This window comes from Antrostomus carolinensis, unplaced genomic scaffold (assembly GCF_000700745.2).
Source record: "Antrostomus carolinensis isolate BGI_N321 unplaced genomic scaffold, ASM70074v2 scaffold23181, whole genome shotgun sequence".
NCBI lineage: Eukaryota > Metazoa > Chordata > Aves > Caprimulgiformes > Caprimulgidae > Antrostomus > Antrostomus carolinensis.
Window position 1 is genome coordinate 17840 of NW_010292334.1, and position 13386 is coordinate 31225.

Genomic DNA, 13386 nt, shown 5'->3' on the forward strand with positions numbered 1-13386 from the left:
AAGAAAACATTTTTCACCTTCATGAAAGAGAAGCTAAAGCTTTATAGGTCTACATTACTAGCACCAACATTACATGTGTTTGAGGAGGAGCTTTTCACTCTGTTTTCATTGTTTTCATTACAACTTGGCACCTAGTGTCCACTCTGGTCAATAAACATCTCATAGGAATACGTGGACTTTTCAGTCACACACAAAGTGATTCTCTCAAATGTAGTATCTACTAATTATTTCTATGGCAGCAATTGTGCTTCACAGCCCTGTTTGAAACTACCTTAAGAAAAACACATTTCCTCTAATGACTTTCAAGAAAATAAGAGCCAAAATGAATATGAGAAATGAGTTCACATTGAAAATTGGATCCTTATTTACAAGTATTCTGTTAAGAGAAATGAAATATTAGTTACACAACAGTGTTTTGTTTTTCTAACATTAGATACTTGACTTTTTAGCAAGTTGCATTGAAGGAAATGCACTTTTAAGCAAACAAGAAACATACTCATCAGATATCTCAATGTTGAGCTTCTGTTTGGTTTGGCTGAGAGTAGTGCGGTAAAGTTTAGTGGCCATTTCAATAAGGTGATCACTGCTGAGCAGGAAATCTCCTTTACCAGCTGCTCCTGAACCCTGAAACAGAAAGGAAAGTAGTGAGGACTACCAAAACTAGAATATAAAAAATATTAAACACCAGCCAAGCAGAAGGTTTTACAAGGAGTCTTCTCTTCCCAGTGCAATGAAACAACAGTCTTTCATCTTGCAAATTAAATAGGGATGCAGTGCAGTGTATTAGGATCAAAATGCAATTCATTCTCAAATAAACTACAAATTTCTTGAGAAAGTTAAAAAACCCTTCTGAGAGGTCACCTTCACTTGTTCCACAAAACTGTAATGTCTCTGTATCCCTCTTCTGCCTACCACACAGCAAGCTCACAATATTTTCAGAAAGGAACAGAAACCAATTACCAACAGCAGTATTAGGTATGGTCAGTATGAAAGGTGAAGTGGTCAGTATGAAAAGATACTATATAAGATGTTCTTCAAATCCATTTAAGCTAGAACGCAAATGCCAGCTTAATGATTTTAGCAGAGCAATACTGACAGTGCAGTGAAGCAAATATAGCACCGAATTAAGTTCTTCAGAATGAGTAACCAAATTAGCTGTGCCATAACATGGATTTCTTGGCATCCTATAAAGGAGAAATATTCTGCCAGTGTGTCAGGAAGAATTATCTGAGCAGCTCAAAAGGAAAACACTGCCACAAGGTACCCCAACTAGATTAAAGGCCTACAAATGGAAAACTCCAGTCCTAAAGAGGCTACAGTAAAAGATGAAGTCTGATTTTCACAAGTAAATGATTGTTCATAATGTAAGAGCTGTTCCCATTTTACTTAAGCTGTTTTAAGTCAAAGTTTTTACAGATATGGCAAAGCTCAATAGACTTCTAAACCTACAGGCTAACCACTAGATTTAATGCTACAAGATAATTAAACATTTTTTTACGTCACTGCATATAAACCAGTCATATTACTGTACTATAAAGTCGTAACCAACCTCCTTGAGGTGCACTGCAAAGAAGCCATCATTTTGGGAGCTCATGGACACTTTAGTAACATCTCCCAGTGGAACCTCTGACTTGATATTCCCAGATTTTTGATCCGCAAGAAGAACATTATTTTTGGTTAATAAGAAAATCCTGGATGTAGCCTATGAAAATACAAAAATGCAAACCATTATCCACACAGAGAGAACTGGTCTTTATTGATCACCTTCTAAGACTACAAGCAGTTCACAGAGTGAATAAGCTTGGCCCACATTACTGAACATGAATATCTGATGTTCAGTAAAAGCTGCAGATCAGTTAAAATCAGGTCAAATTCATTTATGTGTCTAATTATAGATTGAGAAGCTTAGCTCAATTTGGCACACACACTTAGATATGAACAGTTCTTCTAATTACTAGCTTACAGTTATAAAATTCAGAAACTGAAACTCAGAAACTATGCAAATCAGGATAACCTCATTTCTCACACTCTGTCAATCTCCAGGAAAACCAACATAGCTTTTCAGTGATGGCTAATTCAGGCCTCACTATTCACTGTTATTCACCAAAACTGTGTTGCAGAGCAACACAAATCACGCAGGTATTTTCAATGTTATATTCTCCTCCCTTTATCTATTAGAATTACTCTTTAGGAGGATACATATTAATATTTTCAAACAACAAATACTTTTAAAGCATCTATGCATGTTCTTAGATTTGTCTTAGAAAGTAAGACGAAAGATAAATGAGAACTTAATCTACATACAGCTTATTCTCCTGTAAAATTTTAAATAATTAAATCTTAACTATTATAATTAAGAAGTAGCTGTCTTAAGCACTTAAGCACACAGAGCCATAGCGCTCTTTTTTTTTTTTCTTTTCTTTTTAAATCTTGAGAGCTGTAGACTATGTAAGTACAGGAAAGATATTGTCTTCCTTTAATTAGTTTATTCTAAACCGGAAAATTAACTTGGCATCAACAACAGGCAACCTAATTTCACTCCTACAAATGCATAAATAACATCTACATCCAAGAAGCTGAGATCTACTACTTCTAATATTTAGACAGATATGGTGAAAACAATTACATTTACTAAGAGAGGATAATACTTCCTGTTTTAATAAGTATAATTTAAATGCAAAACAAGTTATATGTTGGCAGAATAAAAAAGTACCCAGCATATTTAACAGCTTTATTCAAATGATACAAGAAACTTGCCAACTTGCCTCTTCATTCCAAAAAGCTTTTGATATCAATCAGAAGAAAGACAAAGCTAACAGAGTACACCACTCACAATTTTAAAACATAATAAAATGTGATAATCAGGAGCTTGATCAACAGCATAAACCTTGAAAGGTTAAGTTTTCTAAATACTTGAACAAGAACAATATTCTCTAAATATTTATTTTCTTCAATTGGCAAATAGAAGATCTAAGTTTGGTACAGAGATTACTTTTAGTTGTGAATCAATACAGCCTGTTACCAGTTGATGAGGTGCCAGTTTTGTTTGGAAAAGCCACTGAAAAGTACAAACTCAAACAAGATTTTAGTAACCTTGATGTAAATTTAAAATGGTTGCTTAAAATCACCTGTTCATATAAATCCAACATTTCTAGTCCTGCCCTTAAAAAAAGGACATTTTTTAAAATCCTCAGACTATTACACGACAGAAATGAAATCTGCCTCTCAGTTTATTTATAACAACAATTATCTACTCTTCCAGATAAAGCAATGCCATTTTATTACCTTCCCATTAGCTCTATTGATCTTATTCACAACTTCTGCAATAATGATCTTTTCATCCACAGCATCTTTCAGTTTTTTGTACTTGGGGTTCTTGCTGATTTCCAAGTAAGCCCCTTGGAACGGCTGCCCAACACTGCCCAGCAAAAAGACAAGAGAAACATGGGTTAAATATGAATCACAGGTAAGAAATAAACCTCCTGAAACCGCTGCGTTCTGCTTCAGGCTTCATGGAGCCAGGAGATGCATCAAATACCATTTTCAATGACTATTAACTGCCAGAAACTTCCTTAAACTTTGATACACTCTCTGCCACAGAAAATAATTTGCTGCCTCATTTTTAGCGAAAGAATACTTTGATCAACCCAGAAACTTCTACTCACAATTTCTACCTGTTTTAAACAACAGCAAGGCAAACTAAATTGCAACCATATAACAGAATAATTACAGCAATACATAATTGAATGCAAACAGGGCTCTTAACACTGTGTTCGTTTATGCAGCGCAATTGTCCTCAACCCTGCTGAGAAGCTGCAAACTGCAGCGTCCGCTCTTCAGGTCGGTACCACCCCTCACTCAGGGCAGTGATGTTGGCTTCAATCTGTGCCATGCGGGTATCAGCTAAAAATAACTTGGGAATTGCTACAGAGTAGGGTGCGTATATCTCCCAGTATATTATCCTAGGGGAAAGGAGAAAGGAGAAGGAGGAGGGGTAAGAAACAGTAAGTATATTAGACAGGGAATCCTGTATATATTAACAGCACAGTGATGATGAATAAAGAGAAATTTATCACCAAATACAGTAACAGGATTGCTTTTTTTCCTTCCTCGGGAAACATTTTCCAATTGAATGGGCCAAAATGCTACAGATATCAGACATAAGTACATCCTTCCATATACAAGCAATTTTGATTTAAAATTCACCCAACAGTCTCTGTGCAAACAGAGGAAATAAAACTTGAGCAGGACTGCCACCTCTGCTCTTTTGCAGTAATTTAAGAGTGACAGACAAGAACTTGCCTTCGAGATCTGCTGCTGTTTGTTAAATGTGTACCAGCTCTTCATCAAGACTTGTCGTGCTTGCAAATCACCCCATCTTTATCCACTTCAGGGTTATACAGTAAGAGCTTCGCTATCAGTTAAGAATTACTGAATACAGTCATTGCTTGCTTTGTTTGGAAGTCACTTTAACTAATCACCCTGATTAAATTACAGTCAAAGTATAAATGCAAAGCTTTACCAAGACTAGAGCCCAAGAGGAACCAATTAGCACTACCTTTGTAATTGCACCTCTGGCACTCAGGGAGACAGAGGAGAAAAGGAAGGGTACTGGTATTTCAGTACTCATGAAGTCCCACTCTGTTCTTAAATAATTATATTATGCAAAGAAAAATGAGACACATCCTATGAAACATTATCATACTAACTAATAGAAACTTTATACAGTAATTTCCTCCACCCTTAGGCCAATTAAAAAACCCAACAGGAGCTAATCAGCTCTGACTACAAGACAAAAAGATGGAAATGTTTCTAAATGAGTGCAGGGTGGGGAAAGCATTCTAACTTTCTACCATGTTGGAGCTTTGGGTTTTTTCATTTTTATTAATTAGCATTATGAAACCATAGTCACCAAAACTGTAGATTCCCTGTGGACTTTGTCCCTAATCAAACGATAATGACCTACAAGCTAAAACTGAAATGAATCAATAGTTATCCCTCTGTCACATACACCACTTAAGAATGTCTTGGATAAAAGTAACTTAGATATATATTTTGCTGTATAATATTTCATTGTTCAGTCTTGGTGTAAAACGTACCAAACCAGGGATATAAACAAAATTCCTTCCTTCCCGGAGCTCTATGCTGATCAAATGTATACCAACTCAAAGCAAAAAAACCTGCTTGCTCCTAGAAAAATTCAAAGGCAGCATCTTTCTCTTTTCCAAACAGCATAAAAAGATATCCCAAAGCAAATAAGGAGCATACCACACGCTAACATATATAGCCATTAAATAAATGATCTACTGACAGGAAGAACAAGAAACACATTCTGAGTCCATTATAGGAAAAAAGGAAATGTCTCAATAAAAAATGAAACAAAACAAGACCAATAAAACACACAAACAACCAAGCAGGTCTTGTCCATACATGGAACTGCCCTCGTCAGCTCTCGCAGATTCCTGTTCCTCCCTCTACTGAACCTTGCTTCTTGCTTTACAGTGCCTTGTTTCAGCTCAGCTCAAACTATGCCTTCTAAAAGAAAACTCTCCTCAGATGGACAAGACCTTTGTTTTCAAAAAAAAAAAAAAATTCTAAGCTGATATTCACTTAAAAAGCTCAATTCAACTTCTTTTAAGTACATCAGATCTCTATTTTGTCAAGTGTTACTACGCATGACAATAAGCAATACAAATGTCTTGCTTAAGTAAAATCAGATACTACTGCACTTTCTTGAGTAATGTTAGCTCTGCAGACAGCAATGACAAGAATTTATCTGTTTCTAAGAACTCAATAATCTGGGAAACAAAAAACTTATTTGCAGAGATTTCACATTTTTAAAGTCTCCAATGGAAAAAAAATCTAAAACGGAAATTAACTTCTAAGCTCTTATTCTTAAGTATCCTTTCAAAAATATATATACCAATATATCTAACTCCTAAATTACCTAGCCTTCACCTGAGAGCATTATGCTGAACGTACAAAGTTTGAACACAGGACAGCTCCCTGTCACGCCTCATCTGGGAGTGACATTGTCACTTGCAGCCTTTCAGTTCACTCTGCATTTATTGGCTGCAGGAACCAGCATAATAGAAACTAGGGGAAAGGATGAGAGTTATTCCTTTTAAAGGTTCTCCAAATTTTTACAATGTGAACAGGTCATGGGCGGTTAGAACAACAAAACATCATGGTTTCTGGACAGAAGTGCTCAGTATCACAGGATTAGTGGGCTGCAACAAGATCTAAGTTAAAAGTAAACTGAGGTCAATTGCCAGGATTGTAAGTAAAATGATGGAGGGACACTGTCCAATAAGGAAAATGCACTTTTCTGCATAAGATGAAAAGCAAAATCTTGCTTAGTTTCCTAAATCTATGTAAGGATACTGAATTTACAGTACGCTAAAAGCAGCAGAATAAGTCATTACCTGGCCGGATATAAAGCCTTCTTGTCCTTGAAAAGTTCACTTGCTTCCAGTTTTTCTTCATATATAAGCTTCTGCTGATCTGTGAACTGGTCTCTGTACTTTTTACACTACAAAACATGATACATTAAACAAACAAAAGAATTATCCTTCCAAATCTGATTTGAAGGAACAGCATCACAGACTAATGTTTGCGTATTGCTCAAGATGCACATTCTTTGTATACTTCTGACGTGACTCAGCTCCATCCTACATGCCACTGTGGCACGGTAAACAAACAGCAGAGGTGTTTTTCTCCTTCTAGAAGGAGAAAATAGATTCTAGGTACTTTTGAATTACACCAAAACCAATAACTAAACATCTAATTTAATCACGTTGCGTGTGAACATGAGCTTAATCTATCGGGTGAAGTCACTGGAAGACTGTGCTAAAAAGGTTCACAGAAACATATATAGTTCCACGACTGTGGAAGTTTATGTAAGCAGAGAAGAACAAAAAAACACAGCTGAGAGGATGAATTTTGCAGGCTCAGAAAGAAAAACTGTTCCTTGACAATTCACAGAAAATACAGCCCATAAGATCAGTAAAATGTCTCATCAGCACTTACACAGATTCTCGCCATTCTCTCCAACCGAAGATCCAAACCAAATTTCAGCTAACCACAGTTCATAAGTAAAAAATTCCACCCGGTATTTCCAGTGTTAGTCTAAGAGCTATTCCCAGCCCTGGCCATGGACACGAGTATTATAAGCTACCAATTAACAGGCAACAGGCATACTGCTTAACTGTTACATTAAAAGCTGATGGCAGGAAGAAATCCTAACTCCAGAAAGGAGTAGGCAGGATAGTTACACTCCTTGCAGGCCAAAGACAATGATCAAAAGCCATACTTCTTCCAAAGAAATAAAATCATCCTGGCTGGAATGGGAAGAAAAACATCCTAAAAATAGGCTCTTCATGAACAAAACTACTGAAAATCATGTGATGAAGTTCTGTACACATTGGACCAGAATGTGTCCTACCCTCCACAAATGGAAAATCCTCTTTAGCTCCTTGTGAGTTGAATCCAAGAAAAGGTAAGGTCTTGCTGGCCAGTTTTTATCTATTGGTGATAAAGAAGGTATCTTATTCTTCATTTCCATGAAGTATTTTTGCATCTGTGATAAAATTGAAGCAAGATTTTTTTATTAATGTTCAAATAATGGAGTTATTGACATAAGCAAGGAAAAGCAGATGCTCTGCAATTAAAAGCACAGTTACCAAACTGCAACTCTCAAGTTTTGATAAACCTGAATATGGATTTTAAAAGCCAAGTATACCAAGAAATGTGGATTAAGATATTATACAAGTATGGTAAATGCTTAATTACTGCCATTCTCACACATTCAAAACACTATTAATATCCTTTCTTTACAGCGTCAGAATATTTAAGCTGTCAATTTTCTGTATGCTTAGCATGGACATTTCCTTACAAAGGCTACCAATGCCATAATACACCTGTTATTTTTGCTAGAAAATAAAAAATTAAAACACAGAAAATGTACATGTGTTTTGTACAGATATATACATACAAGTCTCTGAAGGGTAAATTCATAAATTTTTCTTCCAGCATTGGCTCTGAAGAATTTCCGGTACTCTCTACGGACCTGAGAATTTAAACAAACCCTCAAAGTGAATACAAAGAATGACTTTGTTTCCACAGGTACTCTTTTATAAAGCTCTCAGGCAGAAAATACTAAAAAAGCACACAAACATGCAAAGTGTTCCCTTAAATAAGAACACTAACTGGTACATCTGAAATAAATGAACCAGACCGTGGACCAAGAGGTCAGAAAGTTACCTTGGATGACTTGAGTATAGTAATTTGCAAATTTAACTGAGAATTTTAAATACTTTCCTCTGAAAAGGCAAGATACTCAAACATTGTTTAATTCACAGCATTAATCCATTTTCATAGGCTTTTGCATAAAACTGGACTGGAAAAAATGAGGTATCAGCAGCAATATATATTTTATTGTGTCTGAAGCAACACCGAACTGATATTAACTACATAGTTACCTGATGAACTGCTTCTGATTTTTCTCCTTTAAGATTCTTAATACACAGAGTTTACTATAACAAAAAGTGGGGTTTTTTCAGAACAGACTTATGCATGTCTTTCACACAAGCAGTCTTAATTCTAAAAGGAAAGTAAGTTTTTGGTGTTTGATTAAGAGCAAGAGAATCAATATAATGGTTGTTTAATGTCAGCAAGCCTGAGAGTTCTCCTAAAATTTATTAAAAGGAAAAAAAAAATAATCAAAAAGTCATCACTGAGAACCATTTTTGCAGGTGATACTGTTTGGGTTTTTTTATATGTGCTTGTAAATGCAAGTTTCAGAGTACATGTTTTGCCCTTGGTATTTCTCTCAGTGCTAATTAGCATAGTACCTCAATTCCCCGCCCCAGAAAACCCAATCTGAGAGACAGCACAACTGGTTTGCAGTTTTATGTGAATCCCAGGCTCACGTCAAGTTAGCTGAAACATCCCCCAATTTTTTTTCAAACTTTGGCACAGCCTGCAACACACCTGTTAAAAGTTTTGAGCAAAAACCAGGGAAAACATCGTGGCTTTGCATAATTTACCCCAGAGCCAATTTAGTGGTTTTAGCTAACTCACTATGTGTTGCTGAGTTCACTGTAACCAGAAAATAAAGGGAAACCTATAGAGGAAAAAATCACATCAGCTTAGAAGAAAAAGTTTGCTTGGCTTATCCTGGCACACCTTCTGCCCCATACTAAGTGTTGTGCATTTTAAAATAAGCCAGCATTTTGAAAGCAAGAATCTGTCATCATTCTGGGATTTAAAAAAAACCCACAGATAAATGGGCTTTGCTTAATTACACGTTAAGATGCATCAACAAAACGGAGAGCATTCAGCTGTCTTAATTCTATGCAAATACAGCACTTAATTTTTTTTCCTCCTCACTTTATAAGAAAAATTCTTAGAGTTCTCATTCACTGATTTTCTGTAAGGTTTAGTGCTCTATAATTAGGGTACATCCGTTATTTATTATTCTGGGATGGAAATTACCACATTCAAAGCCACTCCAACCACAATCATCCCAAATCTCATCATGTTCTCACAGACTGTCTTTAATGATATTGCTTTGTATTATTCTTCATGAGCTGCAAGGTGTGCAAATTAATTTGGAACAAAGGGACTAATATACACCCACACATCCTATTGGCGCTGCAGGGAAGCTGCAAAGCAAGCACTGAGAAATGCAAGCTGTTCCAGAAATGCCTAAATCTGGAAAGTACCACAAATGCTATTAAAATCTACTGATAATACAATTTTTTAAAAAGACTAAAGAATTAATAGTTTAATCTTGATCACTTGTATCAATTTTAAACCTTCACCTCTCTATGTCATGGCTGAGAATACTTTGCAATTAGACAAATAAGAATTGTCTGTAGTAACAGTGATATACTGGAATCACAGATTATGTTCATATTCATTGTTTCAGGTGAGACAGAAGTGCTGCTTGCACTACTTAAAAAATACATTGAAAAACCACACCATAGACAGGCAGAAACATATTCCTGCTGTAATGTGCCTTAAAGGTTTTGGATTCATCAGTTTTCATCTAAATGATGCTGTTTGATATAAAACAGCCTCTGAGTTCTCAGGAGGGACATATTCTTGTTTTAAAATCACAAAAACAGACAAACTTTGGCAGCAATACCTGAAGTGTGATTCTGATCTGCAGAAGGACTTCTTAAAATGGCTTCTTTGTATTTCCAGCTCTGGTTTCCATGTATGTATTGTAATGGATTTTTTTATATATACCATATACATAGACTATATATAATTATATGTTCAGGTATCATATATATAATTATATCACTATTTTTCCCATTTCATTACTGTTAGAATGAGAATGAGAGCTGGGCTCTACTCTGCATTATCAAGCAAATTGTTCCCTTTTGTATTTCTGTAGTATACAACATCCCTGTTAGCAAAAGTGATGTCCAGCCAAACACAACTGATTCAGGTTTCTGCAGTTCTCCAGGACCACATCTGTAGATCTATGTTTGAAAACTGTGTTATGTAAATCACTTGGGCACAGACCTGAAACATCTCAAGATGCCATTTTCATAGTCTATTTACAGAGCAGAACTACATTTTTACAGATTACAAATGTGTTTTCTTTTGTCAACCAGGCCTTGAAAGCAAGGGACAGAAAACAAAAGGTTCTTGCATATCTGAATTTTTCTGGGAATTCATGGCTGCCAGCAGCCATAGGTAATGGCATGCAATGCCATGCCCTAAAAAGGCTGGATGGAAGCGTCAGGACGTTATCATTAGCTTTACATCATGCCCTTGACACTAGGGTCAGGGGTCTAACGTGAGCAGCAGTGAGAGTTGAACAGCTCCATCCAACTTCCCATTCAAACAAGCAGAGGTCACAATAAGAAAATACATCCTTGTAATCTTTCCAGATAGGATCTTTGCCAGCGTAGGTCAGGTTTTTAAGTCAACAACCATAACAGGGTCCCTTTAATCTGACATTTGTCTTTCAATTGGAAAATCCTGATATGACAAAAACCACTGATGCCTAAATACTGCTGTAAATGAGGCATTTTCAGCTTATGAATGTTTCAGTAAAGTCCATGACAAAATTAAGCAACGTAATTCTGTGTAAAAATCATCCCTCCTAGTGAGCCCGCATAACTGCTTGTTTACGAAGTGTTAGTAAGGTGCTATGCTTTACTGAGTTCATGTTGACAGACAGGAGTTTTTGAGAAAGTACCTTCAGTCCAAGCCAGTAAGCCCAAATGACTGCAACAGCATGCTTACGCCTAGCCTCCTCCTTCAAGCGTTTCAATTCCCTTCGAGCCTAAAAGGTTTAGATAGTGAACAAAAGAGACAGCCCGATGCAGATAGCACAATGACCAGCAAAAGGCCTCTCCCAAACAGAACAGCCAACTTACAATCAAGATACAGAAAGATGGAAGAACAGCGTTTAACCTTTAAAACTCAACCCATCAGTGTGAACTGGTGTGAATCATAGAATCACAGAATGGTTTGGGTTGGAAGGAACCTTAAAGATCATCTAGTTCCAACCCCCCTACCATGAGCAGGGACAGGAGGTCAACAAAGCCTCTGCTGCTGCTTAAGTGGCATGTATAGATAAGAATTTCGTCAGTCCCATTATATGCTATCAGTGTTTCCATCTTCTCTTCTGTGCACACCTCACAATCAGTGGTAACTATCTCGTGACTTGATTCTAATGGAGAACTTTGCCTGCAATTGCATCATCAAAATGATGTGTATGACAATCAAGACTTACTAAAATCTCACTGTCTAGTCACTTCTTCCACTGGCAAGTGCCTGGGGAGAACATAATCAACTCTGAAGCTATGTATGTAGCGATGAATTACCGGCACTGTATTGAGGGCTTTTATTCTGAAGGTTATTTTTTATTTTGATCTTTATGTACTTTAAAAAAAATTTCTCCAGCCTGGTAAATAATATCTGTCTGTACGCAATGAAGGGGTAAACCCCCCAAACCTAGTGCCTTCCTCATGTACAGAGACAGGCACCTACCTACATTTCATCAATCATTCCCAGTTTAAGAAAGCACTTTGCAAAGTATTCTAAACACAAAGGTACGTGTGGGCAACTTAATGGAATCTCACACTTTAGGAGACACCAGTACATTTGTTATTCAGTTATCTGATGATAAAAGTCAAGCAAAACGAAGAGTTCCAGTGCTATAGGATGAGCAGTGCTGGCAATATATCTGCAGTTCTCAAGTTATATGTTGTCAAACAGACTTGTGCAACAGCAGTTTCAGCCTGCGCCAGTTACCCTTTTCTGACGTAGCCAGAAAGGGTAATTTGCGTTAGATGCAGGCTCTCATAAAGAGTATGTTTTCACTCATCTGCTTGGAACAAAAGCTCCTACTACACAGCACTGTAAAAACAAGGACTCTGCAAAGCTAAGTGTCTGTCTGTCTGGTGAAAAGGAAGGAAACTGAGTACTTGTGGTCTATAGCTTTTTTTTTTTTCTTTTTAGTAAAGCAAGTGATCTCTGAAGGTCACTTTCTGAAACTTTTGTTTTACATATTCTCCTGGGAAAAGATAAAACATCACACCAATAACAAGTTTTATCTTTTATCAGATACTGTAATTCTTTTTCTAATCTTAATTCAATTTAGATTATCTTCAAAGTTATATATATTATTATATTTAGATTATTTATATTTAAGGAATAAGGTGGCAATTTTTCATTAAATTCCTGTGAGCCAGTTGACAAAAATAGCTATTATCCAATCTACTAAATATTTAAATGAGGAGTTCTAACACAGTTAACACTATTGCATTGTTTTCTGGATAAACATCTTAAACCTAGGGAAGTCAGTATCATTTCTGCAGTACTGAGCAATTTGGGGGGTGAAAGGAACTCTGGTTAAAAAGGAAGTACATTATCAATGTATTTCATTTAAACAAACATAGAGGAAACTGTATGCCTGTCAAATTATATAGCTATCTAGATATCAAGCCAGAACTGAAAAGATGCAAAGTCTCTCTAGTGTGAGGGAAATTCTGCACATTTCGTTGGATTCCCAGGGCTGCCATTTAATTAGAAATCTAATAGATTTATATCAACATAGCAAAGGTCAAACTTTGCATTATACTCCAGATGTAATTTGAGCACATTTCTTCCTCAAGTTGTCAAGGTGTTCTGTCCCCTACCACCCCTCCAACCTAAATAATCACTGGAAGATATTTTAAACTTAATGTATTTACTGAATGTGGTTTTCAAATACATTACAAATTTATTAATTGAAACCAATAAATTTTTGGCCTCTAGTGAACAGCATTTCAAATGTTCACATAACCCACAACTGCAGGCTGGGGATTAGCAAGAATCTTTCAGTGGGACTTTGCTTCTGAAAACAAACAGCTGATGCTG

General features: G+C 36.3%; 1 protein-coding gene across 1 annotated transcript in view; it reads right to left on the minus strand.

Annotated features, from left to right (window-relative positions):
• Positions 1-13386, minus strand: part of MYO1B (myosin IB) — a gene marked incomplete at its 5' end in the record, with an annotated part of 57432 nt that overhangs the window by 2716 nt on the left and 41330 nt on the right. The window contains 7 exons of the mRNA XM_010176931.2: positions 497-624; positions 1550-1702; positions 3286-3418; positions 6426-6532; positions 7445-7579; positions 7994-8068; positions 11219-11305. Coding sequence (XP_010175233.1) covers positions 497-624; positions 1550-1702; positions 3286-3418; positions 6426-6532; positions 7445-7579; positions 7994-8068; positions 11219-11305 — 818 coding nt within the window. The remainder of the gene's footprint in view (positions 1-496; positions 625-1549; positions 1703-3285; positions 3419-6425; positions 6533-7444; positions 7580-7993; positions 8069-11218; positions 11306-13386) is intronic.